At 37.4% G+C, this 26,880-nt stretch overlaps 4 protein-coding genes across 4 annotated transcripts; 3 read left to right on the top strand and 1 right to left on the bottom strand.

The window, feature by feature from the left end:
- The first annotated feature begins 1,533 nt into the window (after positions 1–1,533).
- On the top strand, positions 1,534–5,949 carry LOC122091949 (kinesin-like protein KIN-10A). Its single transcript, XM_042662211.1, has 6 exons — positions 1,534–2,438; positions 2,750–2,905; positions 2,995–3,102; positions 3,270–3,380; positions 3,481–5,235; positions 5,601–5,949. Exons 1-6 carry the CDS (start codon positions 1,782–1,784, stop codon positions 5,796–5,798), a joined length of 2,985 nt encoding a protein of 994 aa, XP_042518145.1. The 5' UTR covers positions 1,534–1,781; the 3' UTR covers positions 5,799–5,949.
- Positions 5,950–8,250: 2,301 nt separating this feature from the next.
- On the bottom strand, positions 8,251–9,325 carry LOC122090865 (probable CCR4-associated factor 1 homolog 11). The gene has a single exon (XM_042660602.1). It carries the CDS (start codon positions 9,206–9,208, stop codon positions 8,291–8,293), a length of 918 nt encoding a protein of 305 aa, XP_042516536.1. The 5' UTR covers positions 9,209–9,325; the 3' UTR covers positions 8,251–8,290.
- Positions 9,326–13,724: 4,399 nt separating this feature from the next.
- LOC122091193 (KIN14B-interacting protein At4g14310-like) lies at positions 13,725–16,641 on the top strand. Its single transcript, XM_042661039.1, has 3 exons — positions 13,725–14,203; positions 14,635–15,254; positions 15,934–16,641. The coding sequence occupies exons 1-3, from the start codon at positions 13,916–13,918 to the stop codon at positions 16,460–16,462; spliced, it is 1,437 nt and encodes a 478-aa protein (XP_042516973.1). The 5' UTR covers positions 13,725–13,915; the 3' UTR covers positions 16,463–16,641.
- A 5,394-nt stretch (positions 16,642–22,035) lies between these two features.
- On the top strand, positions 22,036–25,318 carry LOC122091247 (long-chain-alcohol oxidase FAO2-like). The gene is made up of 3 exons (XM_042661116.1): positions 22,036–22,362; positions 22,538–22,810; positions 23,413–25,318. Exons 1-3 carry the CDS (start codon positions 22,117–22,119, stop codon positions 25,162–25,164), a joined length of 2,271 nt encoding a protein of 756 aa, XP_042517050.1. The 5' UTR covers positions 22,036–22,116; the 3' UTR covers positions 25,165–25,318.
- The last annotated feature ends 1,562 nt before the right edge of the window (positions 25,319–26,880 follow it).

Here is a 26,880-nt window from a genome sequence, read left to right as displayed (position 1 = left end):
TGTGGCCCGAATGCCTAAGCATTGAGGGGTGAAATGATTGCCCTGCCTCTCGTGAATTGCGAAAATCCTACCCTTGTTGATGCTTTCAAATATGCTCCTATTGACACTTTATACTTACATAAAGGCCACACTGCTTTTTTAGGGAACCCTCTCTCCTTTTTAATATATAAATGGGAAAAAGAAAGTTGCTTTATGGAGTGTCTGAGTGCTTAGATATAAGGGCGCATGAATTTATCACACCACCCCTCTCCCTCCGGTGATATAATAAATTCCATTTATGTTGATGCCCCTATCTGCACAGGGGCCACATGGCTAGGAAGCAATCTCTTGCCTTAGGCATTCTAACAGCAATGTATTTACCACTTGTTTTCTCTCAATAAATTTTGGAAATAGTGAAAAAAAAAAAAGTTAATTGTTGAACATGGACAGACCGACTAAAGTAAAAAATTACATTGGATAATGTTGGGGATGCAATGTCTTAAATTCCATTTATGGTAAAAGTAGGCTGATTCCGGAAGGAAATTTTTATGAGGCTATATGGGTATGTCTATAAATTTTCTATATGGAGTTTTGATATATATATATATATATATATATTTGTAGCGAGGTTTCTTTTTTTGTAAGCAAGCCAAGAGAGGAGTGAGGACAAACGCTATAACCCTATTTTCCATTGATAGTGAAGCAAGATCTCATCTCACCACGGAAGTAGAGACAATCTGACGGAACCACATAAACCTATATGTATTGTATTTTTTTTAGTCCTTATTTTTATTTTTTTCTTCATCATTTTAGGATTGCATTTCTACATATAAAACAATAGGGTTGCATTTCTACATATAAATCAATTGTACCCACGGTTGGAACTTGTCCCAGCTGCCTCCTGTTGAGTTGCCTCGAATTCCAAATGCAGTAAGGCCTCCATCTGAAATACACTATGTGGAGAATTTGAAGTTACAATACCTTGACAATGATTGGCCGAGTCAACTCAGTATTGCCCAGGAGCCAGGACCAACCAATCCAAGGTTCTAAGGGTACACAAGAATACACAACGGTTACAACCCAGTACCCAGTTTACTCTTAACCTGATTTGACCTAAATCAGGCTGATCCTGGTCAAAACTCACCTAGGTTGACTCAGGATTGGCAGTGGCTGATACAATCCTTGGGCCCAAGTACTAAATCCTTGTTTAAGAAATTTAGATGAGAAAATCAATTAGATTAAATCATCACGGAAAATTCAGTTCAGAGAAGCACATCTGTCTCCAATGCAAACAAAATTAAACTGATGGATTCCACGTAGGGCCAGTCAAGATTTTGAAAAATGGAATCGGAATCGGATCGATCCTTGTCGATTCTGATATGAATAAGCCGAAATCGGTCAGAAACAGAGTCAAATTGATGGGAATTGGTCGGAATCGACTCCGAGTGGAGTCGGAGCGTCTTTCCAGCTTCTCCGTAACCTAGGGGATCCTTTCCCTTGCCCTACTTATTGCTGGATATTGACGTTACGAATCATAACGGCTTCATTTTTCAAACTTCAAAACGGGGCATTTCCTCTCTCTCTCTCTCTCTCTCTCTCTCTTCTCTCTACGCACCCACCTTGAACTCGTGTTCCTTTCCTCTCTCTTGGTTTCAGCTTTCAATCAGCTCCTTCTTTCCTCCCCTTTATACTCCTTTGAAGATCTCCTCTCGAAGATCCTCAAACAGACCCTTGATCCTTACATTCTTCAATTTCACAACAGCGCACCAAGTATTCTGCATTTTCGTTCTGGGTTTTCTTCAATGGCCTCTACGCCTTCATCTAAATCCGTTCAAAGACAAACAACTCCATTAAGAACACCTCATTCGAAGCATCGCCCAAATTTATTTCCAGTGAAGAGCACCCACCCATCTCCAAATCCAAACTCTGCGGCTAAAGAAAACCCACCGGCAGAGCATCCAGTCGAAGTCATTGGCCGAATACGTGATTACCCATATCGGAAAGACAAGCCCGTTTCAGCATTGCTGATCTCTTCTGACAGGAGGAATGTTCGAGTCCGAACTGATATAGGTTACAGAGATTTCAGTCTTGATGGTGTTTCTTCCTCGGAAGAAGAAGATCTTGATGGGTTCTACAAAAGATTCGTGCAATCGAGGATAAATGGGGTCAAATTAGGGGCGAAATGTACAATCATGATGTACGGTCCAACAGGTTCTGGAAAGAGCCACACTATGTTTGGGTGCCCAAAGCAGCCGGGGATTGTTTATAGGGCTCTGAGAGACATTCTTAGTGAGGGGAGTGAAGAAAAAGAAAACAGCACGGATGGTCAACGTTTGGGCTTCGGATCATTTGTTCAAGTAACCGTTTTGGAGATATACAATGAGGAGATCTACGATCTTTTATCAAACAACAATGCCGGAGGATTGAGCCTTGGGTTTACTAAGGGAAACGCTTCAAAGGTAAATTACTCAGATCGTAGATATCATTGTTTGAATATTAGTTATAATGGGTTCTTTGATTCCTTATTCAGAAAATCCCAGGAATTTCTTTGTGATGAATGCCCAAGTAGTAGATCACATATGGTTTTTTACATGAAATGTTCTTTTTTCAAATTCAGAGATGTTTTCTTGTAACTGCTTCGCTAAGGCATTGATTGTACTCTTTGAAATGCGTTGTCTGAACTGCATCTACCATATGGTTACTGTACTATGTTCATTGTGATGGTTTTTGTGTTATTTCCCATTTTCGCTCTGTGTTTTTTGAGTTGCAGATGAGACTTGAAGTGATGGGGAAGAAAGTAAAGAATGCGACTTTCATCTCTGGAAATGAAGCTGGAAAGATAACAAGGGAGGTAGTAAGGGTTGAAAAGAGAAGGATTGTCAAAAGCACCAACTGTAATGACAGAAGCTCCCGAAGCCATTGCATGGTTTGTCATTTCAACTGCATTCTCAATCTATGCTTTGACCTCTTAATAGTTTTGCTGCTATGTGAACATTTGTCTCGTATCTTTGGTAGATCATCTTGGATGTCCCTTCTGTGGGAGGAAGATTAATGCTTGTTGACATGGCCGGTTCTGAAAACATTGAGCAGGCAGGCCAAATTGGATTCGAGGCAAAGATGCAGGTGACACCATCTTCTACTTCAAAATATCTTGTCATAAATTCAGGATGTGCAATGTATATAAATTTGATATGAATCTCAAATTCTTACCCAGTCAGTTCTCAATTGATTACGATGACTTACTTTCCTGTGATGCTGAATGGCTAATTTATTCCTTTAATGAGTTACAGACAGCAAAGATTAACCAGGGAAATATTGCCCTGAAGAGGGTAGTTGAATCCATAGCAAATGGGGATTCTCATGTTCCATTCAGAGATAGCAAGCTAACCATGCTTCTGCAGGTAAAATTACCTTTCCCCTTGTGATTGATCTCTTGGTTTTGAGAGGATCAGCCAATGTGGTTTATAACCATGACCGTTACTGTGTCCATCTTTTTCCTAGGATTCTTTTGAGGATGACAAATCAAAAATCTTGATGATATTGTGTGCAAGTCCTGATCCCAAGGAGATCCACAAGACTGTTTCTACTCTGGAATATGGTGCAAAGGCCAAGTGCATTGTGCGTGGATTTAATACACCAACCAAGGACAAAAGTGGTGCTGAGGATTCCACATCTGCTGTAGTTTTAGGTTCACAGATTGCAGCCATGGACCAGTTTATTTTGAAGCTACAAATGGAGAACAAGCTTAGGGAGAAAGAGCGCCATGAAGCACATAAAGAGCTATTGAAAAAAGAAGAAGAAATTGCTGCTCTGAGGGCTAAGCTGGAGGCAATCGAAGGGAGGGAATCTGGAGCGAGTGAAGAAGAGATCAATGTGAAGGTCAATGAAAGAACCCAAATTTTGAAACTTGAGTTGGAAAAGAGGTTGCAGGAGTGCAACCAGAAGGCAAATGAGTTTGTTGAATTTGGCAAGAGGAGAATGGAAGAAAAAGTATTGCAACAACAGCAGGAGGTTGAGATGCTGAGGCGACGGTTGGAAGAAATTGAAACTGCACTTAGTAGTTCAACAGATAGCAGTGGTGACAAGAACAGTTTACAAAACATGGATGGAAGCAGCCTTGCTAAAAGACTAATGGAAATTTATTCTGATGGAGACCTTGGAATGGAGAAATCCATGGACCTGGATATGGGGGACAGACAACCATTTGCTCAAGATGTGAAAGAGATAGATGGGGATGCATGTCAAACTGACTACTCAGGTGACCCAAGACAATTTAATGTTCATTGTTGGACTCCTAAGGAAGAGGAAGAAGACGATGTTATGGTTCTTGCACCAAAATTTACAGAAAAAGTATGTTTGAGTACAGTGTTCGAAGAGGGAGAAGAAGAAGAAGACACAGAAAATGCGGATGACGAAGAGGTGGAGAAAGAGGTACTGGAGGAAACAGCTGTAAATTTCAGCACGATTGATGGCTCTAATCCACAGATCAATTTTAATAATGGCTGTTATACAGCTAGTCCACAGAAGCTTGTACCATTACTACATTCTTGCAGCAAGGATATAGACACAGTTGATTATAGCAGAAACAGATCCGAAGAGAAGAATGTGAGTCTAGGAGAGACGAGTGAATTAGAAAATTCAAGAGATGCAGTCTCTGCTAGAAAAACAAGAATCCAAAACATTTTTATGCTCTGTGGGAACCACAGAGAGCTTGCACAACATGTCAGAATTCCAACACCTTACCCGAAAAGACCCCAAGCTTCTGACATTCAATCATCTCCTGTGACAACAGCTGATGATGAGTCATTTAACATTAAACCTCCTTCCAACAGATTATCAGAGCTTCAAACTGTTTATGTGCCAGAGTTTGGATTGAGTGATCGAGTTCTGGCTGATGCAACAGCAAAAAACATCACAGGAGTACCAAATCCAGCACCTGTAGCAAAGCCACCCACAACACTTAAATTTGTGAATGAGCAGAAATCAGCAGAAGCTGTCCCACTGAACAAAAATCGGTGGTTCTCTTCTGAGATGGCCCAAGACTCAAAGGAGAACAACAGACCAGAAGACAGGAACACAGATGATCTCATTGAAGTGTATGTGAAATGGGAGGCCTCAAAGGAGAATTCTGGGAAGTTCATTATGAAGTTGAAGGTTGAAAAGGATTCCAGCCTTGCTGATCTGCGGAAGCTAATTGAGACCCGTCTTGTGGAGGACAATGCCACCAAGCAAGGATTCACTTTTCTCATGCTTGGGGTAGGTACCTTGTTATTTTCTTAAACTGTTCAATTTGTACTCTTAATGTTCTTAGCGTGCTGGATATGCTTAAAAATGTGAGGGAAAAAACCAGTTGAACTACTGAAAACACTGAAAACATGATTTCTTAAGGTTATTAAGAAGTCATGCATAAGAATATTCTGTCCTAATTCTAGTATATAAATACATTTGATGCTCTCAGGTGGGTTGGCAATTCTGAGTAATCCTTCCCCTCCATTCTCCTCTCCACCCCCCAGACCCCCCCCCCCCCCCCAAAAAAAAAAATAGTTCCTGACTTGAGACTAAAGTTTTTATGCTTCTGTTTTGGGTTCTTACAGAACATCTCTGGTTTTATATGTATGTAGGATCCTACGGGTGCTCCAGTTGTGAAAGAGAAGGAAGCAGCAATTCTAGCAAGCAAACTCCCCAATTGCAGCAACCAGTTGAGCGGCCACTTGGCTTGCTTGCGTCTTGTCAAGGCAGCCCAACAGACTAATCTTCTTCCCTTTACCTCACTGGAGAACAAACTTCCGCATGTACTTCCAGATATGCTACCTGTATAAGAATGTATTACTTGTATAGAAACCCTTTCCCCATATCACTATGCTCTTTTTTTGGTAAACAAGCCACCATGTTTGCTCTTGGATTTGTTGGATGATCCAGAATTTTCTTTCCAATTTTACCATCAATATATTTATTTTCCTCTTTTCGTAATTTAATTGGTAGTCATGAGTCTAATCTGCAAGACCTGATCATGAACAATAGGTGGGTGGACTGCACTCAAGTTTTTTTTTTATCAAATGACATCTTTTATAAAAAATTTACTGCATGAGCTTTATAGACCTGATTATGAACATGAGGTGGGTGGATTCCACTCAAGTTTATTTCCTTTTTGGTTCACCAATAATGAGCTTGATCAAATGACATCTTTTACAAATTTTTGCTTCATGAGAAGATAACAAATCTGAACCAGTCACAAAGCTTGCTTTCAGGCCAGAAGATGTCATACGGAACAATCATTGCTTACAGAGGAATGGAATTAACAGTTTTCTCTCCAAATTGTACTTTCAATTTACACCGAATAAGAAGAGAGGAAAAACAAATTTGAAGGAAATGAATAAGAAAATCAAGTCCAAGACTCTGTGGAGGAGGCCCTACTGCCTACTGCCAAGCAAATCCCATTTCAACAACACCAGGAATGCCAGGCGTGCAGAGGATAGAAGTGAAGATTAGTCATCTCTCTACATTCCCAAGTTCACATATTCAAACATTTCAGCTCTTCTTTATCTTGAGAATACCTTTTGACTGTTGCCTAACCAAATTGATTTTCTTCTTTAAACAAAACCTCAAAGTAATAAAACAGATCCTTGATGTATTCAGTAACACCTGCTTCAACTCGCAAATACAGTTACCAACTTGCAAAGGATGGTCCACTTGGTAAGTGAAATTATTTGTTCAAACACTAATTTATAGAAAGAGGCCAAATTGTGATACGCAAACTGTCTTCCAAATTAACTCATATACTAGAATCTGAATTGGAACAGAAGCAATTGCAATAGGGTCGTTGAGTCAAGGTAACAGTAATGATTTTCTTTCTAGGCTGCTGCAAATACTGAAACAAATTTTGGGCCACATACCCCATTCTCTAGATTTTTTTCTACTACCAGAGTGGCTATACATACCCCTTCATCTTTCCTTTAGATTATCAAATTCATTTGCTTGCTTATTTCTCTGGGCTAGCACTGGGGAGTCTCAACTGCAGAGACACTAAAGTCAGAAAAGCTCTTTTTTCTCCCTCTTCCCAATAGCTATTTTCCCTTCCAATTCTTCTCCTGTTGGTTTCTTTCTCCGCTACTTAAGCTGTGCAATTATTAAGCTCTGTTTTTTGTTTGCTTGGTGCTTGAGGTAGGTAGTAAAACATAACTGAGGCTAGGACTGAAAATTGTTTTGGGACTTCATGACTTGGGTGTTGTGCCATGTCAGTGAGATAGACAAATACTGAACTCAAATAGGTGAACTGAAGTAGAATCCGACCTATCTCTCTTAACAAAATGTCTTTGTAATGACTGACTTATGGATTTCACATGTATCATCTCATTCAGTCTGTCAATTCAGCAAGGACTCGAGATGGCTTACGTGACTGATTTATGTAACGAACAGCCACTGGAATCTGAAAGAATTGGTATATATAGAAACTTACCCAAGACTTAATAATCCCAGCATAATAATAAATAAATTGAAAAAAAAAAACCTTAACTAAAGGAATAAGGAATCTATCCATCCCACTAGGTTTCAACCTAATGAATGCAATTAGATTTTTACATTACTCAATAGTGTTCGCATATCCTCGTATAATTGGTTAAGACTAATCTCATGAGCAATTCTGGTATGGTAAGCGTTCTTACCTTCACAGCATTCATGGTGGCCTATAGAAATATTGCTAGTCCAAGAACAATTAAAAATAATGAGGGCATAACTTATGAGTGTTTCTGTGAAAACATATCACCTTTAATAAAAACACAATGTACCACAAAACAGAAAGATAGCAAGCTTAATGGACAACATATGCATTACTAATCTAAAACATGTAAAAATTTCAGTTTTCTCCAATGGAATCAGATTTTCAATTTTGATGAGTATAGACCAACGTATACAAGAGGGCCTACAAGCAATGGGGATATGAAAAGGGCTTCAAACTAGTAATGTAACACTTAGGTTCTTCTCCGTGTAGCGGGAGTAAGGCTTTGTACATTATGACTCTCCCTAGACCCGCATGGGCGGGAGCCTCATGCACTGGGTATGCCCTTTTTCAGGTTTGGAAGAATAGAATACTATAACTTGGGAAAAGAACTTGACAAAAATTGAACACAGAACAAGCTGGTTCAGTTCACAACACAATAGCAAAATATGAACTAAAAGCAGAGTATAATGATAAGAAACCAGAAATCGAACCTATGTTGAGTAAAGCATGCAAAAACATTACCAGTAAAATCAAATTTCAAACCAAGTTTTTTATTAATGAATATTTCAATGTACAAGTCTGCAAGGAGGAGTTCTATATTGAGCTGGGGAAACCACCAACAAGATGGAGGGAAGGGACCGGCATCATCTTGCGTATCAAAGGTACTGGCTTGGAATCATTGTCAAGCCCGAAGAGACTACCGGCACCTTTTGCATATCCATTGGTATTCTGGAGGATTTTCTGAAACACACCCCATGTTAGAAGGCTATCAGAGCCTGCACAATGAGCGTTGCCAATTCGTTCCACCCCATATGTCTGCGCCACCCTCTCTAATCCGCCGAATACCCCATCACAGAACTTGATCATCTGCTTCACATCATAAACTCGAGTCCCAAAGTACAGACTCAAAAGATTATAAAAACCAGAAAGGTCATCTGGCAACTGCCTCCTTGTAATGACTTTCAGTAGATAAGCAAAGTCATAAGCTCCGTGGAAAGTAATCCACCTAAACAGAAAGGTATTACAGACAACCAAACCAGACTTGCACAACAGTTCAGAAAATTGGGTTGAATCCACACCCTCTTTGTTGTTCTTCTCAAAATCAATTCCCTGTTGTCTGAGAAGATCAATGGAGTCTGCAGAGTGAGGATCACTCGAAACATTAAACTCTTTGAAATTGAACTGCCAAACAAACCCGCAACTGCCTCCAAAATCCGGAAGATTGCCGTAGTAATCTGTCAAAGTAATCCCAAGCTGAATAAGATGAAGTGAATCAACATTAGCCTTAAGAACCCTGTAATTCTCCATGGAACGTGAAGTGCTCTTCGCCTTATCAGCAGCAGTGGAACGAAATACAACCCCTGGGAATTCGGTATCTATAGACACAAAAGGGAAGTATGGGGCTGCTGAAGCCATCCGATGGAATTCAAACTCAAGATTATTAGCCCACACATCAACGATCACTACTTCTTTGTTCTTTTGCTGCTCCAGAAGTGACCCCTTCATCTCCATTATTTGATCTCTCTGCAACTATGGCAGTTTCAGGCGATGCTTTTCTAAACTCTGAACTATGGAGTTGCGATGCTCTTCTAAACTCTGAACTATATCTCTGCAAGTATGGTAGTTTCAGGCGATGCTCTTCAAAACTCTCAATTGCGATGCTCTTCTGAGTAGTTTCAAGGTTGGAGTTCAAAATTAGTAGTTTTAAGGTTGGAGTTCAAAATTAGTAACTTCAAGATACTAATTTGTGTTATACTCTAACTAGCCTTTTTCGCTTTAACGGCATTATAATGAACGGTAGCGGAAAGCGGATCGGATATATGATATCGATACCGCTTTGGCTAGAACCCGATTGATATTTTTTAGGTTTTTCTGAACAAGATTAGTCACTTTTGACAGTTCTGCCCCTGGTCCTTGTTATTACATACATACTAGAATTTAGAATTTAAGGATGTAAACGTATCGTTCAGGGGTATTGGGTGTGCTATTTTATTTATTTTTTTAATATTTTTTTAGGGAAATGCATAGTTATACTTCAAGAATGTTGAGAAACTGTTTCGACTACTTGATAACCAAGGCACAACGTTCGTACCTTATCGTTGGATCAAATAATATTGGTTTTAATTAAAAGCAAAAAAAAAGGGATATTTGAATCCAATAAGAGGGTATTCGAATTCAAATTATCAAAAAAATAATTATCTGATCCGAATATAATTAAATATATAAAAAATAATAGGAGGTATCTATCTGTACAAGAAATATTCAAATCCAATCATATCCAATCAAGGATTTAGTTATTGATATCGGTCTCAACTGATACCGATCTGAGATCAGCTACATCAATCCAGATCAGTCAATATTACGCCTATTTTTCATAAAAATTAGTTTTTTTTACTGACTTTACCCCTGATAACTGATACGATATCCGATCTTGAATCGACCAGGTATTGAAATCGGTCTCAGCCAATATCAATATGATATGTCCAATATAGCCAATTTGATACCGATAACTAAAACCATGCATTCAATCCATATTCAATTTGAATTCTATCCATTTACATTAGGATATGTAACTAGTGAGATCAATATATTCAATACCTATCCATACAAAAAACCATGTGTTAGAGATTAGTCCGAACTAATTGGATTGATAGAAACCCACCAGTTTAATTTGGAAATCCAAATTAAGTAAATATGAAAATATAAAATAATAAATGCATCTAACAAATTCCATAAACATATGAACATGGAACCTATGTACTCTTATATATAATAAAATTCAACTTTATATCATACACATGCCAGCTATACAACAAAACAACAATCATAGCTTTATCCCAACTAAATGGGGTCAACTATATGGATCTGATATGAAAATTTGAAAGTAAATAAGCATAAAAGAAAGGTTAAAAAAAAAAAATTTGGGGATAATAAAAAAAAGTAAACCAGTATAGAAAGACGCATCATGGAAATATACTCTATAGAGGGTCAACAACAGGGATCCTTATCCTCCACGAAACTCAATCCAAAATCATACTATTGTTGAGCCTTACCCTTTTGTATATCATACACATGCTATATTGAATACATATACACAATGTCCTTATTATAAAGAAGATGAAAATACATCAAATAATTAGAAATAATTAACATAATTTGATTAAAATATATACTAACCCATAAAACATTATAATATTACAAATCACAGTGTTTAAAGTTTAAACACAGCAGGAAATATAAATAGTATTCTTAAGACATTTTCATAGCATTTTTCACATTTAAAATGGCCAAATGACCAAAATACCATTATGTGGTTAAAATGTTAGAATTGTATGCTAGATATTTACATAAAATGCATGGAGATCCCAGTGAACCTTTTTTTTTTTTTTTTGGAAAAGAATTATTCAAGGAGCATAAATATAGGAAAATCTCAGCACATATATTTTCCAAGAATTTATGATATCTTTTCACATTTTAAGTAGTAATATAAAAATACCATCATAAAATTGTAAAATGGGGATTTCAGAAATCCGGATCTTGGGCCCAAATTAATCCAAAACAAAGCACAAATATGCGAACTCAAACAAGTTCTTCAACCTTAGCAAGAAACCAGGGCTCAATTCAAGCTCTAAAACCTCATATTTTCATAAATGACTAAAATATCCTTGGATAAAAAAATTGTCCTATATAAATACATTCCGATTTCCGACCTTAGGGAAATTAGTTGACATCCAGCACAATATGATATATGATATGCATTTTTTTCATAATTTTTATAAAATATGAAGTATTTTTAAAGTAGGTTTAAGTTGAAAAAACCCCTCTTTGCCCTTATTTAAAGAAAATATAAAAATAAATATAATTAAAAAAAAAAAAAAATTTAGTCTTGATTTGTATCAATATCACTAAAAAAATTGAAATTGAGGGCAAAACCATATGATATCCTCCATGTATCAATATCGACCAAGATTGTTTCGGATCCTAATACTGATGCTTATAACTTTGGTAGGAATATTTGATTACATTCAATTATATGGAGATATTGGTTGAACTAGGGGTATCAATTGGTCGGGCCGGGCCGGGCCGGGCCGGTCTCGGTGGGACCTAATTGGGCTTGACCACTTGGAAGCCTTGTACCGTGAATACCCGTTTAGGTAAACGGGCCTCGCTTTGGTGGACATGGTAAGGTTAATAATTCGGCCAGTCGGTCTCGGGCTTTAATCGAGCTACCATAAATGGGACTTAATCGGGCCTTAGCCGGGCTATAGACCTATTTAACTTTAAACAGGCTTTGAACGGGTCCTCTTTAAAACTAATCCATTAAATGTACTTGAAGAGGAATACCAAAAAAATGAGACAAAGATGGGCATATCAAAGAAAAAGATCCAATAGTTATAATGAATTAAGCCAAAGATGTGCAATGTAACTAAATTACTAAAGTACTCGATCTTTAACCCACGAAACTCAAATCAATTAAACTATGCTTACATAACCCAAATTTAGTAAGTTCAAATCAATTAAACTATGCATAAAAAAGATGAATATTCATATAACAATTACCACCATCTCAATTGTATATATCACATACCCTTATGACTAAATACAAATAGTATTAAAAAAAAAAAAAATACAAGTAGTATTAAAGGGGTCAGGCTACGTTGGGTTTAAAGGAGTCGGTTCAAATCAGGTTTGTAAATGTGTTGGGCTGGTTGGGTGCCTGTCGGGCTAGGTGGCTGCACTGTGTACTACCTATTTATAAACATGTCGAGCTCAAGCCCGACACGTTTATTAATAGGGCCTGTCTAGGTCGGGCCATAAACGTATCGGGTTTGGTTGGGCCTACTGGTGCGGGCTTGGAATTGACACCCCTAGGTTGAACTGATTGAATAGATTAGTTCAGCTTAGATTTTTCAAATCGAACTCTTATTGGTTTGGTTTTGAAGTTTATGAAAATTTTACAAATCAAAATCTAACCATTTTGGGCTGAACCTAATAAAAACTAATAATGGACCAATAGTACCCAATAAGAAATCGAAAACCTAACAACAACAATCATAATCTTATCTCAACTTGATGGGGTTGGCTACATGGATCCAATATAGTATAAGATAATAGTAAGCATAAGAATAGAAATACTAAAAAGAAATAAAAGGAGGTAAAAGAAGAAATCAAAGCAACATCCTTGGAACATCCCCCACAAGGGGTAGCCTACATGGGTTCTTATCCTCCACTTACCTCTATCCGTGGTCATACTAGAATCGAGCACTACTAGCTACATATCTTCTCTTATCTCTTCGCAATAGTCATTTTAGGTCTGTCTCTCCTTCTAGCTTCATGTAATTGAAACTGGTCACTCTTACTTACTAGGGCATCCATGGGTCTTCGCTGAACATGATCATACCACTTCAATCTGCTCTCGTGGAACTTGTCCTGAATTGGTGCAACCCTTAACTCTTTTCTAATACAATCATTATTTATTCTATCTTTCTTGGTCTCACCGCGTATTCTTCTTAGCATTCTTATCTCTGCTATACCCAATTTATTCAAATTATTATTCCTGACTACCCAACACTCTGCCCCATACGTCATAGTTGGTCTTGCATGCGTTCGCCACATAGCACTCTTGACACACTTTTCTACTTCATCCATCCCACTTTAATTTTGTGGGAGACATCATTCTCTATATCACCCTCTAAATCGAAAACCAAAATAAATCAGAATTGTCATATTAATTTCTTTGTGTACCTGTAAAACCAAAACCAGACCAGACCAGACCAAATCTAATGGGAGCAAGATTACAAACCAAGAGCAAAAACCTATTATATATTATATGCCAAATCAAACCGGAACAAAATTGAAACTTCTTTTACGGTTTGGCTTCGGGTTGGTCAAGTAACAGACCGAAATCGATTTAATCCGAATGAAACCGGACCTGAGACAACCATCGAAGCCCTTGCTTGAGTTTCAGAGTTTGAAATTTAAATTCAGATTTTATGATCGTTTCCCTCCCAAACCCTACTGTGTTTCTTCTCACACTCTGATCGGGACTTCCTCGTACACCATTGCCTTCTCTTCCTCCTCTTACTAAGATGGAGTCTTCGTCGTCGTCGACAGTTGAGCGAGTATTTCAGAAAGTATAAGCTTTGACTCATCCATATCCTGAATTTCAGAAAGCATAAGCCCAACTCATTTATACTTGAGTTCTGTGAAATTCAGGATATGGATGGAACTGCAACTTCAGCAGTACAGAGTATTTCAAATTTTGTTGATGGGAAAAATGGAGTGGAGATCAAACTCACTTCTGATGAAAAGCTTGAGGATTTTGATGACCAGGAGAACAGACCAGAAGTTATAATCCCTGAAGAGATTGAGGATTCTTGGATGGATCAGGTACACGAAATAGGACACAAGGCCTCAACAGGTGGATGGTTTGTGTCTGAGGGTGAATCCGTTCTTCTAGCTCATGATGATGGTTCATGCTCCTTTTATGATATTACCAACTCTGAGGTAGGCACTATAGTTCTGTATCTCAAGTTTAGCCTTCACTATCTTGTGTTGACAAAAAAACATTCCATTTCTCCTGGCATTGTTCATAATCCTCATGAAGGGGAGAAATGTTTATTATATTTTGAAAGCAAGTTAATAGCCTCATAAAATTTTGCATTAAGAAAATCTATGGTTGATTTAATGTGTCATAGGCACTATTGTCTTGTTTGATCCTGTTAGGTGTTTAAGATAAATGATGCACTCTAGGTGTTTTTATCCTTTATGTTTTCTTTGTTTGTGCAAAGAATGTATGCAATTATATAGGCAATACACAAATTTTTTTTTTCTGAATAGGCAATACCCAGTTATGTAGCTTCTATGGATGGACGATGAACAGACTTAAGCAGTGTTTGGGCTAGATATTGACCACTGATGATTCTTCCCCATTGCAGGAGAAGGCTGAATATAAGCCTCCTGCTGGAGTGCCAACCCACATATGGGGAGATTGTTGGTTGATCCATGCTCCTGGTGCGGATGGGTGCTCAGGAAGATATGTTGTAGCAGCATCAGCAGGGAATGCTTTAGAATCGGGTTTTTGTTCGTGGGATTTTTACACCAAAGATGTGCAAGCTTTTCATGTTGAGGAGAGCAGAGCCATATTTTCTTCAAGAACTGTTCTCGGTCCCTTACCCAACAATGGTGCATACAGAAGAAATGCTTCATCCAAAGTCTTGGCCACTGAAAACCAACAATGGTGGTATAATCCATGTGGTCCTCTTATTGTGTCAACTGCCAGCAGTCAGAAGGCTGTTAGAGTCTATGATATCCGTGATGGTGAGCAGATGATGAAATGGGATTTACAGAGGCCGGTGTTAATGATGGATTACTCAAATCCTTTGCAGTGGATAAATCAAGGGAAGGTGGTAGTATCTGAAACAGAAAATATTACTCTCTGGGATGTGAACTCGCTTAGTCCTCGGGCATTACTATCTGTTAACACCTCTGGTCGGAAGGTCTCTGCTCTTCAAGTGAACAACACAGATGCTGAATCAGGTGGTGGAGTTCGCCGAAGGTAAAAAATTTATGATTTCGATTACCATCATATCTTTTATCCTATATTCTCTTCCACTGTTGGGAAACTTTTGTCATCAATATTTTCTTAGCATACTCGGTTCATAAATCAGCCCTAATATATTTTGAATTGGTATAACTTAGTAAATCCATTACAGTAAGATTGGTAATGGATTTGCTCTTATTAACCAAGAGGCATTCAAGCCTGGAACCTTGAGTATTTATCGATTCTACTTGAGTGTATTTTTCGTTTATGTTTCATGGTTGAGTAGTCTTTGTCTTCAGTTCCCGTTGATTGTGCCATCCACTAAACTAAATTTAATCTTCATTTATCAACAATGGATTCATATTCTACTTTATAACTCTATACCTTATCTTTGCATTCCTCCCCCTCACCCCCTCCAACCCATAGGTGCTTGACAACTAGTTTCTCCTTGGTCACCTTGTTAGTGTTGCCTTGCGTCCAAGCCTTCTTTTAACATCTCGGATCACCTAGACGCCATGACAACTATGCTCCAAACCCCAAGAGAAGTAAACATTTCCTTCACTCCTGGAAATACCACAAACACTTGAAAGCTAATAATTACTAGAAGGAAGTGACAGTTGGCAAGTAAACTTTTCTGTTAGAAGCCAAGGCAAAGGTCTTCGACAGTTCCTAAATGTTTTTGTTAAAAATGCAGAGTAAGTTCATCCGAAGCAGAAGGAAATGATGGGGTTTTCTGTACCACAGAAGGCATAGACGTCCTAGATTTTCGCCTTCCATCCGGGGTGGGCCTCAAGATATCCCAACTTGGTGTGAGTGTCCAGTCTGTCTTCTCTCATGGTGATTCCATTTTTCTTGGATGCACTAACACAAAATCTACAACAAAAAAGTCCCGTTCACAAGTGCAACAGCTCTCATTGTGCAAAGGAAGGCTTCTCAGAAGTTATGCTCTTCCAGATCTCAATGCTCACTTCCATTGCTCTGCCATAACACAGGTCTGGGGGAATTCAAGTTTTGTGATGGGTGTGTGTTCACTGGGGCTGTTTGTATTTGATGCCTTAAAGGATGATGGGATGCAGTCTTTCACTATTGGTTATGAGAACACACAAAATGTTAGAGAGGTCATCGGTCCAGATGACTTGTACTCTCCTTCTTTCGATTACTTATCTTCTCGGGTTCTTGTTATATCAAAAGATCGCCCTGCACTTTGGAGGCATTTGTTATAGTTGCAATCAATATTCATTATCTTATATAACAAATGGGCATTTTCCCTCTAGTTTGGTGAGCTTTTCAGCCTATTCTTCCCTCTTTTTATTTTAGAAGTTCTTCCTATTTTCAGTTGTATCCTATATACATTATATGGTTTCAGATATTGGATTAGGATCAAGCAATTTGAATGATTCAACTTGGGATCAACTGATCCAGTCTGTTTACCCCCAGTTTCTTCCTAAATTCGGCCAGGATTGGCAAAACTTGGCCTAGTCAACTTTGGATCAGCGTAGTTGAATCTAATCCTCAATCAAAGTGGTTATCATTGTTGGACACAATTAAGAGACTATTTTCTCCCAAAATCAATTCAGTTTTTGTCAAACCAAAAAATAGAAAGGATTCATAATAAAAATTTTGAATTTTTTTGTTTCACTTGCCAAGTAAACAAACACCATGAAAACTTCAGATCAGGTTCATACAGTAGAGCATCTTGGTAAGTCCGAGTGATGGCATCTTCTAAAAGATTAGAAAAAAATCTTATGATTGTAAGAAATTCAATTCCTGATTTCAATTCTGTAATTGAAGTACCTTAGTTCAAGATTCTGCTTACTAACTAGAATCAAAGAATTAGATCTGTTTAGCCCAAAATGGGAATGGGTTGGGGTTATGAACTTATAATCTGATGATCGTCGATTCCATGACTATAAACTTGGTTTCAGCCTTGGCACAACCCAACAACCCAAAGTCATCATTCCCTTCGGTTTGCACAACCAAAAAGTTATTCTAAGGGTCTCTAGGAAGATAAAAAATTCTGGACAATCCATTTTAGAAATCGAATAGATTTGGTCTTATACACATGGGGTAGGTAACCCAAAAAGAAAGAAGAACATCCAGGAATGGTCGAAGCCATACCAATAAAAAAGAAGAAGATATTATTCAAATGCATTTCAAGTAAGTGTAGTAAAACCTGACCAATTGGCCCTTTTGCTTTTCTAAGTTCTTACTATGTGAACCCTGAATCAACATTACATTCAGTTCTCCTTTTTGAATAGAGTATATAATAATTTCTTTTGTATTTCTCAGTCTATGTAGGAGACAATATACCTTGATATTATTTATCATACTTTAATTCAAAGAGTTGGATCAGGATTTCCAATTGAGTGAATAAAAGATGCATGGATGAAGCTAATTAGACGCTAAAAATATATATTAGTGCCTGATGCGGGAAGGGTTCTCTTCATTTGCAAAGAATTCTCGACGTCTACGCTAATTTTTCTTGTCTACAAACCTCTTTTTGTGGCTTTCTTGCTTAAGAAAACATGCTTAGAGATAGCGACAACTACTCCACAGGAAAAAATGAACATGTAGATACAATAATTTATGCTCTAGGTTAGAATAGTGCATAAACTACTATTTTTCTACATTGTATTTTTCCTTTCTAGGTGCTCATGCATACTACATGTTTGTTTCACAAAGCCATATATACTAGGTCATCTTACTTCATTGCTCATTTGTTCTCATTTTCCTTTTTGATTGTTCTCTCTGAAGCTGCCAACCTTAAGAGAGTAATAGATACCCATGGATTGAACTATTACCTACAACTGATATTGATAACTTGAACACTTCTAGAGTTTGATCTTAACACCATTGTTAGAATAAAACCATATTCTTTGAATAAACTGTGACGATATCTTAACCTTGGGTTTTACATTGCACTTTAGAACTCAATGATCTGAAATCTTTGTGAGGTTATGAATCTCATCAAGAATAACTTTCAAACAAGACTGACATTATAGATTAAACGAGTTGTTTAATCTACAATGATAGTGACAGGAAGACATATATTCTATTCTAAGTAACAATTAGGCTGCGTTTGTTAACCTTCCAAAAAAATGTTTCTAGAGTTTTTTCGTTTTTAATAAAGCATTTGGTGCATTTATGGCGTGTTTCGTTTTGTTTTTTTTTTTTTTTTAATAAAAAGTGAAAAAAAAAAAGTCAGAAATGAGAATTGACTGAACAACAAAAGGTAGTTCCGTCGATCTAGTTTCGTTCAAAAAAAAAAAATGTCATTTTGACACAGAAACTAAAATTTCCGTTTTTGATACGAAATGTCGTTTCTGGAACAAATTCATTACCAAACGCAGCCTTGGATTTTAAGAGGGAGTTCATTTCACATTTGGATGACTCAAATGAGAGCTTAACGAAATGGTTTGACTTATCCAATATTAATGGTGGACGTCATCATCCTTTGAACATTTTTCTAAATCCATAAATTGTTGTGTCAGGCAATGGTAGTCATGAGTCTATTTTTTTTTTGCTAACGACTGGTAGTTAGGTTGAATTGGCTAGTCTTGCGAGCTTATACTGATCCACAATTATATGAATCGGATCGCAATTGGATGAAAATCATTCAACTTTCACATAAAACAATGAAGAACACTAAACAAACCCATGTGAGTCAATATTATTGATGATTCCACACCAATCTCATTGATTAAACTTTAATCTTATAAGTATGAATAAAAAGGGGTCAAACATGTTTCAAAGGTATTCTAGATGCCACAAACTTGCATTAATTATGCCCATATGGTGCTTTCAATTTGGTTGACAGTTAACCTACGAGATACTTGAGGTTCTTTATAATATAATCCCCCAATAATTTAACTTTTGTAAATTTGTAATTGTTTTTAAATTGATAAACTGATCAAGCACCATTAACACCAGCTAGAATCTTTAAATAAATGATTATTAAAGTATCATTTTCAAGTTCTTTCTTGGTATTATGGTCAACTTCATATTTTGTTTTTAGTGACAGTATGTTTATTCAAATTGTTTGTTTATTCAAATCGTGAACCGATGACCCTCATCTAATTAAAGCGATTTTTATATTTTGTAACTTCACTTATTTTCTATTTAGTAAAAGTACGCATGTATTACATAGTCTTACCCCAAAAATATTGGGAGACTGTTTTAACTACTTGACTATCAAGTCACAATATTCGTACTTAACCGTTTGACGAAACACGTCCTATAAATACTTATTTTCCTTTTAGTATTAGATAATTTTTTTTCCAATGATGCTAAATACTGCCATTTCATATGTATCATTAGAAAAATATGCAAGATAGTAATAACTTTTTATAAGGACATAATGATAAGTAATTTTTTAAAATATTAAAAAAAAATCTTTTTATATTTTAAAATTAAAGAACTTTTAGAAATAAGATAAGGAGCAATTAAAAGATGTTGAATTCTAAATAAATATAGAGGTGTAATTAATGTACTTTCCGAATTAAAATTATATGCTTACTTCCCGATAAATATACAATATGTTGCACATAGTGCAGTCGAGAGAGGTGAGAAGATGTGTTTTGTTCAATGTTTTTAGAGTAAAAGCAGGTAGAATCAAATCTTAAGTTCTTGAATTATTGAATAGGAAGGTGATCATCAACAATGAGTGGTTTTGTGTAATTTTTTTTTTTTCCTGGGAAAAGAAAACTCTCTAGTCATGTGACTCCTACGCTTAGACACAAAGGGGAGAAATAATGACTCCACCCCTATGAATCCATATTTTTTACGCACACCTTGACTAATCATCGGGGAGACTAGCACAGCAACCCACCGCCATGATTTTCACTTAATGCGCCTAATTCACACAATCCCTAGTTCGCCCTAACCATCCGGGCAACCCACGGGTGGGTACAAAATAAATAAGACAACACACATACACAGATTCACACAATGCGTATGACAAGGTTCAATCCCACGACCTCCTCCCCTAGGTGCCGGCTTTACAAGCTGAAGCTACCACCACTAGGCTATCCTAGTGTTCGTACAATATCACCTATTTGACCTTTTGAGATTTGATTATAACACATTATCACAATCATCATACACATCAACTTCATATTATTAACTAACCATAGGGGTTTTACCATCCCCACTCCACCCCCCCCCCCCCCCCACCAACCCAAAAAAAAAAAAAAGACAACTAATCCAAAAGGACTTTTGCGTTTGGACTTCCATGGGAAGAAGGCAGTGAGAAACATGGAATCAATTCAAGGTATCGGTATCAATTTCAGGCTCCACAATACCGATACAGATCAGCTGTGTCGGGCTGAATCGGATGGCATTTGCCCTTGGTTTGAATAAAACTAATTATGAGACCATTTTTGTGAGAAATAGTTTCTCTTTTCACATAATCTTGCCCTTGGTTTGAATAAAACTAATTATAAGACCATTTTTGTGAGAAATAGTTTCTCTTTTCACATAATCTTGCCTTTTTGAAGAAGAAAAAAGCTTTCCTCCGATCCATATTTCATGTCAGGATTAAAATGAGATTAGATTTACTGAATCAATTGAAATAATTGATGAAACTCTTTATTGGTTTGTGTTCTTTATTATTATTATTATTATTATTTATTTATTTATTTATTTTTATTGAAAAAGGCTGAGCACACTATTAGGGTGTATCACTCTCTCTCCCTCCCCTGAGAAAATGACTCCCATGACCCTTGCATCTAGGGATATAAATGACTCATTCGATGCATACTCGATCCATTTACGTCCCCATGTTGCATCCCAATCCCCTCATTGTTTGAAGCATTAGTTTCAAGAAAACCAGCGCTATGCACAACCTATTTCGCCCTTTTCTTATTTATATATTAGAAATAACAAATATTGATAAAAATTTAATAAAAGAAAGCAATAACTTTGTGGAACATGATTGATTTTGGTTTGCCTAGATCAAACATCTTATCGGTTCAGTTTCAATCTAAAAAAAAATAAAAAAATGAACCAAACCAATTGTTTGACACCCCTATTCCATGCCCACGTCTTACTTTCTTCCTTATCAATTGATATAATAGGCTGCATATGTGGGAAATCTTCTTCTTATTTTGTGAAAACTAAACTTTAAAAAAAAAATAAATAAATAAAAGAAAAAAAGAGATTTTTTAATTCCTAATATCCTATGCAGGTTGAGTCTCGTCATTGAAATCATTGATATTAAATTAATTAATACAATAAACCTAATCCGCTTTGCGGTACACTGAGTTTGAATTTGTTGGACATATAATCACTTAGTCATATATATGAGTATCCAATACCTGTCTAAAATAAACTAGTAGCGTAGTTGGTGAGCAACGAACTTGGTATGAACCGTAAACTCGGACGTCCTGAGTTTGACTCTGTTAAGGAGCGTTACCTTTGTCACTCTCTTTCCTTCCCTTTCAAAAATGACCCCAATACCCCCTCTTCTCCCAGTCCTCCTCCCATTGGTTCATCCGCTAATTCAAAAAAAAAAAAAAAAACAAAGCGGCTGCGCAGCCTCCTCCCCTCTTTCAATTACTTACGAGCAACGGCACTAAACAATGAATACTCCGCCACTCTTCCTTTCTCTTCTGGTAGATTGAATGGTCCACTTATAATGGGACCCGCAAAGCCTTCAAAAACAACTCTTTCTTCATTTCATTAATCTACTATTCCAATAACTCATTTCAACTTGGACTAGATTATTCTATAGAATCTTTCTTTCTAGGCACAATTTTTAATTATAAGAACAGATAATATATAGAACATAGATTATATAAATGGAATCCACCATTAGAGATAGAAGAAGTCATATAGACAGTAAGAGAAGATCAAGAAGGGAGAAGAAGACATTAACATTATGGATTCAGAGAAGCCACAAAGCAGGGAATGCCACCCTTTATTGAGAGGTGGAAGAAGAGTTGAGAGTTTCAGTCATGGGCTCTCTTCATCTCAAATGGAATCACTGTCTGCCATCTGTGAGACTTACATACCTCCTATCCCTTCTGAAGATCCTCTTCATGTTGGCAGCAAGGAGGTCCCTTCCAGCAAGGCTGTTCAATCATTCTTCAATGCTTCTGGGTCTCAGAAGCCAATCCCTGATGAGGTGATTCACAGATTTCCAAGCACTTATCCTTGTTCATTTTTTAAGTTCTCTTTTGTTTTCTGGGTAGATGGGTTGTTCTTATATTGACAAAGTTGTTAGTTTCTTGTTAATGAACAGAGTTATTACATTAACTTCTAAGAATTGGATATTGGTGTTCTGTTTTAATGGAGGACAGGTTGCTGAGATGATTGTGAAGAAGGGTGCACCAGAACCTGTAGGCTTAGTGAGATTTGCTTTATGGCTTCTATCGACCAGATTGGGGACCCTGTTGCTATGTGGGTCTCTGTGTTTTGGGTCAGGATGGCCATTCATTCACAAGTTCTCTGAAATGTCATTGCAAAAGAGGGAAGTGGTTCTGCAGAACTGGTCAAAAGCAAGGTTCTTGGTCCCTCTTAGAGGAGTATTTATGTTGACCAAAGCCTTCTGTTTCTTCACCTTCTTCTCACGGGTAAGTTCCTCCTCATCCATTAAACTTCCTCTTCTTCCCCTTCCCCAATTCTCTATAGTCTGCCCTGTGTTTGTTGGGTCTAGTTTTGAGTTAAACTGGGATTGGAAGGATAAGACAAATCAAAAAATTAATTTCTCTCTTTAATTTATCAAAAAATGAACCAAGTTGCTCTGTTTCTGAGCTGGTTTTTATTTTCTTTCTTCTCCTTCCATAAAAGGGGTTGCTTTCACTTCCAAAAGCATTTCTGTTACATGCTGCAATCATCCATGTAACTTGTCATTATCTTCTTTAGTCAGAACTGGTCTGGCCTGGGGGTTTACCTTCTTTTGAATGAGCTGTTACATGTCAATATGTCATCTTCAGAAAAGGTTTGAGTGGAGGAATTCTACTCATCCTTCTCCTTGAAGGAAACACCATTTTTTTTTTCTATTAATTCTTCACTCTTTCTATATTTTCTGTGTTTTGACCTTGAAAATTACATGGGCTCAAGTAAAGAACACTAGAACCAAAAATGAATCTCTCTCTCTACCTAATCTATTAACTCCATAAATATTATGGTTGCAATTTTTAAACTTGGCTTTCTTCCTGTGTTCATGTTGCAGACTGATGAAAAATCAGAAAACCCAGCTTGGGATGCAATGGGATACCATTTAGAGACTGATGAGAATTCACACACAATCCAGAGGGAAAGACCTCTTGAGAAAGGAATAGTAGAAACTATGTATGAAACTGATTCAACCCTTATTACATCTCTCAAAAACAAGGGCTTGAAAGTCACAGAAGATCCTCAACAGAACCTCTACAATGTTGAATGTGATGTTGTCATTGTTGGTTCTGGTTGTGGTGGTGGAGTTGCAGCTGGAGTTCTTGCAAGTGCAGGCCAAAAGGTAATTGTCCTTGAGAAAGGCAACTACTTTGTACCTGAAGACTATTCCTCTCTAGAGGGCCCCTCTATGGATCAGCTATATGAAAGTGGTGGGTTTCTATCATCTGTGGATGGGGAGATGACGATATTTGCAGGATCAACAGTGGGTGGTGGTTCAGCTGTGAACTGGTCTGCCTCAATCAAAACTCCCAGTTCTGTGCTTAAGGAATGGGCTGTGGATCACAAGCTTCCTTTATATGGGAGTTCAGACTATCTCTCTGCCATGGATACTGTATTTAGCAGGCTTGGTGTCACAGAGAATTGTACAAAGGAAGGACTCCAGAATCAAATTCTCCGTAGGGGGTGCAAGAATCTTGGTCTGAAAGTTGAATCAGTTGCTCGGAATTCCTCGGAGGAACATTACTGTGGGTCTTGCAATTATGGATGTAAAACAGGAGACAAAAAAGGGACTCAAGCTACTTGGCTGGTTGATGCTGTAGATCATGGTGCAGTGATCTTAAGTGGATGCAAAGCCAAGAGTTTCATATTGGAAAAGAACAAGCACAATCAGAGTAAAAAGATGAAGTGCTTGGGACTAATGGCCACAACATTGAATACAAACATCACAAAGGAACTACGCATCAAAGCTAAAGTAACAGTATCAGCATGTGGGTCACTCTTGACACCACCCTTAATGATCTCTAGTGGACTCAAGAACCCAAACATTGGCAAGAACCTTCGTCTCCACCCTGTTTTGTTGGGGTGGGGATACTTTCCAGACTCAATTTCAGATCTCAAAGGCAAAATATATGAGGGTGGAATTATCACATCTTTGTACAAAGAAGTGTCGGAGAATTCTCGTGTTAAATATATCATAGAAACACCTGCAATGGCCCCTGCTTCATTCGCTTCATTGACCCCATGGCTGTCTGGACGTGATATGAAGGAGAATATAGTGAAGTATGCAAGGATTTCTCACATCTTTGCATTAGTCAGGGATCATGGTTCAGGAGAGGTCGAGGCTGAAGGAAAGATAAAGTACAATCCTAGTGAATTGGACAGAGAGAACCTTACTGCAGGATTGCGGCAAGCCTTAAGGATTTTGATTGCAGCTGGAGCTGTTGAAGTGGGTACCTTCCGAAATGATGGGCAGAAAATCAAATGCAAAGGGGTAAAGGAGGAGGAATTGGAGGAGTTTTTGGATTCAGTTAGAGCAGAGGGAAGTCTAATGTCAGGGGAAAAGTATTGGAACACCTACTTTTCTGCCCATCAGATGGGGAGTTGTAGGATGGGTTCAACTCCAGAAGGAGGAGCAGTTGATGAGAATGGTGAGAGTTGGGAAGCAGAAGGCCTATTTGTTTGTGATGGAAGTGTTTTGCCCACTGCAGTTGGAGTCAATCCCATGATCACCATCCAATCAATTGCCTACTGTATATCCAAAAAGATTGCTGAGATTATGAAAAACGTCGAAATCAATGGGGATAACTGAACCATTGTTTCCTTCTTTGATTTTGATATTTAGTTATGTATGCTTTCGTTTTTTTTCCCCCTGATGAGAGATCACCATGGTTTGTTATGGTCATCTCAATTCATAAATATTTGCAACAATGTGAATGGAAGTCCTATTCCTTCTTTCAAGTTTCCATTATTTGTCTTCCCTTTTTCTCATGTGCCATTTTAAGTTCTTTCAAGTTTGAACTTCACAATCTCTCTAAGAAATTTGCTTTTTGGTTAGGAAGTCCTTATTGCAAAGATAAAGGAGACACTAACTAGAGGGAAAAGTATGAGAGAACTAAGGCTGTGTTTGGTATGCATTCTTGGAGTGCATTTTGGACCAAGAACGCATTCTGGACTGTTAGAAACATTGTATGGTAAGCATTCCATTCTCAAAATTCTAGAACACGGTCAAGCATGCAGCCCATTCTGGAATGGGGTATTTTCCCATTCTGTATTCTCCATTCTCTAACTTTCGGCACAACCTGATGAAAATAGCTCCACCACCTTCTCTCCCAAGGAATAGCGTTTCATTATTTCAAATCTCCAAAAATTACTTTTCTTTCTCTCTAAAAACAGTTTCTCCCAAAGAATTATGACGAACGTCGACGTGAAGGCAGAGGGTTTTCACCATCCCTTGGGACTAGATAATTGATTTAAGCAATAATATCTAAGGAACCATTCAAGATTTTATATTTTTATTTGTGAGTTATTGATGTAATGTTGTCTGGGATTTTCACCGAAGAGATTTCGCCCATGAGGCGCTTGATAAAATGTCTGGGCATTCTAACATAAAAAATGCATTTTAAACAAACATTTATCCAAACAATGTTCTCATTTTCAGTTAAGAACACATTCCGTATTTTCAGAATGGAAATGCACATTCTCAGAATGGGAATGCATACCAAACACAGCATAAGAATACTTTAGATTGTAGAAACAACTATTACACTGTGGTTCTTATAATAAGGGAAATGGGAATTGAAATAGATAGTTGCTTTCAACTTGGTTACTGTATCAGAATCATAGTTGTTGAACTGTAAATAAAATATTACAGTTGTTTGGGAATGCATACCAAACACAGCCTAAGAGTACTTTAGATTGTAGAAACAACTATTACACTATGGTTTTTATAATAAGGAAAATGAGAATTGAAATAGATAGTTGCTTTCAACTTGGCTACTGTATCAGAATCACAGTTGTTGAACTGTAAATAAAATATCATCCTAATCCTCGTGTTTAACTTTAAGCTGAGTATTAAATGAAATAAACCCTTTTACAAGTAAGATATCCACAATCAACTGATGATCTTAGCATAGATCATATAGTCAAAACTGGGTTACCAACCAATAATCCTCTTTTGGATTCCAATCGGAAAAACCTAAGAAGATCACTATTTTAGTTTGAAAGATCACTTATCAAAGACCAAAAGAAAGATCACCTAAGAAATCCTTCTAGTGGACTCCAAACCCCTTTAAAAAGATGGTGACATGTCTCCTCTACATCCATATTTGAAAATATTTTTTTTCTTGTTGAGTTTGTGCAACCCTAGAACAACATAGATCCCGAAGAACTTTGCTGAAATAAAGTTAAGAGATTTGGTTGTTGAGGAAGAAAGTGAAGAAAATTATACAAAACTAGATGGAAGAAGAAGGTATTCTCAACTGGGGAATTCCCAGCCTTGCAGTTAGTGACAATCACAAACTTTTCC

This window comes from Macadamia integrifolia, chromosome 10 (assembly GCF_013358625.1).
Source record: "Macadamia integrifolia cultivar HAES 741 chromosome 10, SCU_Mint_v3, whole genome shotgun sequence".
Lineage (NCBI taxonomy): Eukaryota > Viridiplantae > Streptophyta > Magnoliopsida > Proteales > Proteaceae > Macadamia > Macadamia integrifolia.
Note: the sequence above shows the minus strand (reverse complement) of the source record. Positions and strands in the feature narration are given on the sequence as shown.

What these genes read in the sequence shown, in the direction of transcription:
- LOC122090865 (XM_042660602.1), bottom strand. Translation starts at nt 9,208, where the DNA reads ATGGAGATGAAGGGGTCACTTCTGGAGCAGCAAAAGAACAAAGAAGTA.
- LOC122091949 (XM_042662211.1), top strand. Translation starts at nt 1,782, where the DNA reads ATGGCCTCTACGCCTTCATCTAAATCCGTTCAAAGACAAACAACTCCA. An exon ending in CTAAGGGAAACGCTTCAAAG is followed by an intron (nt 2,439 to 2,749) that starts GTAAATTACTCA and finishes TTTGAGTTGCAG; the next exon opens with ATGAGACTTGAAGTGATGGG. An exon ending in AGCTAACCATGCTTCTGCAG is followed by an intron (nt 3,381 to 3,480) that starts GTAAAATTACCT and finishes TCTTTTTCCTAG; the next exon opens with GATTCTTTTGAGGATGACAA.
- LOC122091193 (XM_042661039.1), top strand. Translation starts at nt 13,916, where the DNA reads ATGGATGGAACTGCAACTTCAGCAGTACAGAGTATTTCAAATTTTGTT. An exon ending in ATGATATTACCAACTCTGAG is followed by an intron (nt 14,204 to 14,634) that starts GTAGGCACTATA and finishes TCCCCATTGCAG; the next exon opens with GAGAAGGCTGAATATAAGCC. An exon ending in GGTGGTGGAGTTCGCCGAAG is followed by an intron (nt 15,255 to 15,933) that starts GTAAAAAATTTA and finishes TTAAAAATGCAG; the next exon opens with AGTAAGTTCATCCGAAGCAG.
- LOC122091247 (XM_042661116.1), top strand. Translation starts at nt 22,117, where the DNA reads ATGGATTCAGAGAAGCCACAAAGCAGGGAATGCCACCCTTTATTGAGA. An exon ending in AGAAGCCAATCCCTGATGAG is followed by an intron (nt 22,363 to 22,537) that starts GTGATTCACAGA and finishes AATGGAGGACAG; the next exon opens with GTTGCTGAGATGATTGTGAA. An exon ending in TCTTCACCTTCTTCTCACGG is followed by an intron (nt 22,811 to 23,412) that starts GTAAGTTCCTCC and finishes TTCATGTTGCAG; the next exon opens with ACTGATGAAAAATCAGAAAA.